Raw genomic sequence first — 3,376 nt, 5'->3', positions numbered from 1 at the left:
TATAAGTGACAGTTGAGAAAAAATATTTTGTAAAAATTCTTACTTCGAATTCATAAGGAGAGATCGCCAGACGTCACGCATTAACACCTGTTTATCTGGCTGTGGGCAAAACAAATGTTTTTACATTGTTTGTGTATGGGATCGGAATTTTTAATTTCTAATAACTTTTTTGCTAATTTTTGGATTTTAAAAATTCTAAAAGTTGAGAAATGCTTATGTTTTTCATATTTTCTTATTAAACAATAATTAAAAGTAATCAATAAATTGCTTGTTTTATATCCTTTCCATTGATCAAAAAATTATTGATATCATTTGTATTTTAAGAAAGTTTAAGTGGTTAGAAAAACATCACTGTTTACAGAAAAACATGGACGCTTGGCGTCTGTCCACCCGATCTTTGTCTAATTAGCTCTAAAAATATAACAGATTTGTATACAAACACAATCTCTCCTTTTAAAGAATAGTATTTACATGTTTTGGCTTTTATAATTTTGGAGACATTGGGATTGCCTTCAAGTTTTCATGCCTTTTGATTTAAATATTCAAGTTTTCATAATTTTTGGGTATGTTCAGGCATAATTTTCTATCGGATACAGGTCAGGAGTCTTTTAGACTGTATGGCTGATAGTCTTAGCTGAAACAAATATTTAACTTTGAGTATTGGGGGGAAAATGTACTTTTAGTCTCCTACTGGTTCACCAGAGGGGGGGCTATAGGAATGCCTTTTGTCTAACCGTCTGTCTGTCTGTCCACAAATCTGGATCCTGCAATTACTCAAAAAGTATTCAAGCTGGGTTCATAAAACTTGGTATGTGAATAGAGAACAAAATGTAGATAATGCACATACATGACTTATGCTTGTAAGTCAAAGGTCAAGGTCACTATTGAAGGTCAAGTAAAAATTGTTCCCCATCCATAACTTTTATATGCATTGATGGATTATCACTATAGTATACACAAACGTTCCCTGTGATGAGACTATGTGTATGTGTCAACACATGATCTATGTTTGTCCCCGATAGGGGACTTCTGTATTGCCACTTGGTGACTGCAATACTCCGTCAGTTGTTTTTTAACCTTTAGCCTGCTGGCGGCGAGTTATTCTGCCTTTGCGACCAGTGCAGACCAAGATTAGCCTGCACATCTGTGCAGGCTAATCATGGTCTGCACTGTTCGCTATTCAGTCAGTAAATTTTCAGTAAACACCCCTTCAAATAATAAATGGTATTGCCTAAATTGAGTGATGGACCAGCCCATTTTGGAAATTTAGCAGGCTAAAGGTTAAAACATTCACCTGTGTTTAGATTTACTAAGTAGATGCTCAAGAATATTATATAAATATAGTATTAAAATCTGGAAGAACATTTACTAAGATTGAGATCTATTAAACGTGTATTCCAGGTCTTGACTTCTTTATTTGTTTTACATTTCAGTAGTTGCGTAGATAGATGCCACACCTGTAACACCGTAGGACAGAATGGAGGACATAAAAGTACTAGAACCGACAGTTAATGTTCATGTGTTTAGTGACAAAATATTAGAACAGGATGTTTTCTTCCAGGTGTTAAAACTACAAGATAGCTTCTACTTATGGTTTGGTAAATCAAACCAGTTTGGTGACCTATCAGTTGCCATGGCAACACTGAAAAATATTACAAGTTCGACAAATTTGATTGGCGGAAATGAATCCCATTCTGTGGCGATGGCACAAAGACTAAGTAAGAAGATGAAAAAACAGGTTTTCATTAGTGGTGATATTAGCTGTTTTGATCAACTGCAGCTACCCTTACTGGAGCAAAGAATAGCTGAGGAAATAAAGTGTAATCCAGACAAATTTTGACAGTTTTATGATTGACATATGTGGAACAGAACTAATACCAATATTTCATGAAGTGTTTTGCAAAAATTGCATTTGTTGGATTCACTGCTGGGCCAGCTGTTAAAGATCAGTGACATTTGGTATTTGTGATCAAAATAAAGGCAGAACATGTTCCTTTGGAAATCCGGTGTAATAATACTTTTTTCAGGACAGAATACAATTTATTCACAAATATGTCAAGTGTATTTATTACTGCTTAGATAATTTTGTCAGTATAGAGGTATTGTTAATTATTTTCCAAAACATTTAAATTACTATAAACTTAAAGAATATTTTCAACTGGGGTCATTAGATTTGATCTATTTGTGAGAAGTAAGAAATATTTTAGTATTAATTATGAATATAATTGCCCCATGTGGTTCTGACAAAACTTGTGCATGACACTGTTACTCTTGAATTATCCATGGTCGGAAGAGGCAGCTAATGGGCCTGAACATTTGGTTTCTTTACCTCATATTTTCATTCGATGTACGTTTTAATAATTTTTTGGTGCCATATAATATGTATTGGGTTGGTGCATCATAAAACCATAATCAACATAATTATCAGGATAATACTCTTGTTGTTTTTTTTAATTTCATTAGAACAGTAACGAAGAACGTTTATGTGCTATTGGTGATATCATACACTATTGACTGTACTTGAGCAATCATTAAGGATTTTATTTAATATAATAAAATTGTGAAACTGGTAACAGATTACTCTATTGTTGACTTACTTGTCCTGTCAAAAATTATAAAGATTTTACCATTGTTCAATAAAAGAAAATCATCCTGCTTTAATGACCTTGGTGCTATTGAGGTGGCTTATGCAACCATTCTGTATTAGACCAGAGAGTTACGTTTTTAGCTCACCAGAGCACAAAGTGCTCAAGGTGAGCTATTGTGACCGGACATTGTCCGGCATGCATTGTCCGTCAACCATCAACATTTGCCTTGTGAACACCCTAGAGGCCACATTTATGACCTAATCTTTATGAAACTTGGTCAGAATGTTAGTCTTGATGATCCCTAGGTCATGTTTGAAACTGGGTCATGTAGGATCAAAAACTAGGTTGGTAGGTCAGATCAAAGGAAAAGCTTGTCAACACTCTAGAGACCACATTTGTGACCCAATCTTTATGAAACTTGGTCAGAAGGTTAGTTTTGATGATCTCTGGGCCAAGTTTGAAACTGGGTCATGTGGGGTCAAAAACTAGGTCAGTAGGTCAGACCAAAGGAAAAGCTTGTGAACACTCTAGAGGTCACAGTTTTGGCCCAATCTTTATGAAACTTAGTCAGAAAGTTTGGCTTGATGATTTCTAGGTCGTTTTTGAAACCTGGTCGTGTGGGGTCAAAACCTAGGTCAGATCAAAGGAAAAGCTTGTGTTCACTCTAGAGACCACATTTTTGATCTGATCTTTATGGAAATTGGTCAGAATGTTAGTCTTGATGATCTCTAGGTCAAGTTTGAAACTGGGTCATGTGGGATTAAAAACTAGGTCAGTAGGTCAGATCA

General features: G+C 35.1%; 1 protein-coding gene across 1 annotated transcript; it reads left to right on the top strand.

The window, feature by feature from the left end:
• The first annotated feature begins 1,477 nt into the window (after positions 1-1,477).
• Positions 1,478-1,840, top strand: LOC128548189 (proteasome assembly chaperone 4-like). The gene has a single exon (XM_053522631.1). The coding sequence runs from the start codon at positions 1,478-1,480 to the stop codon at positions 1,838-1,840; it is 363 nt and encodes a 120-aa protein (XP_053378606.1).
• The last annotated feature ends 1,536 nt before the right edge of the window (positions 1,841-3,376 follow it).

This window comes from Mercenaria mercenaria, chromosome 14 (assembly GCF_021730395.1).
Source record: "Mercenaria mercenaria strain notata chromosome 14, MADL_Memer_1, whole genome shotgun sequence".
Lineage (NCBI taxonomy): Eukaryota > Metazoa > Mollusca > Bivalvia > Venerida > Veneridae > Mercenaria > Mercenaria mercenaria.
Note: the sequence above shows the minus strand (reverse complement) of the source record. Positions and strands in the feature narration are given on the sequence as shown.

Bases quoted from the DNA above. Each gene is read 5' to 3' on its own strand.
- LOC128548189 (XM_053522631.1), top strand. From the start codon at position 1,478: ATGGAGGACATAAAAGTACTAGAACCGACAGTTAATGTTCATGTGTTT.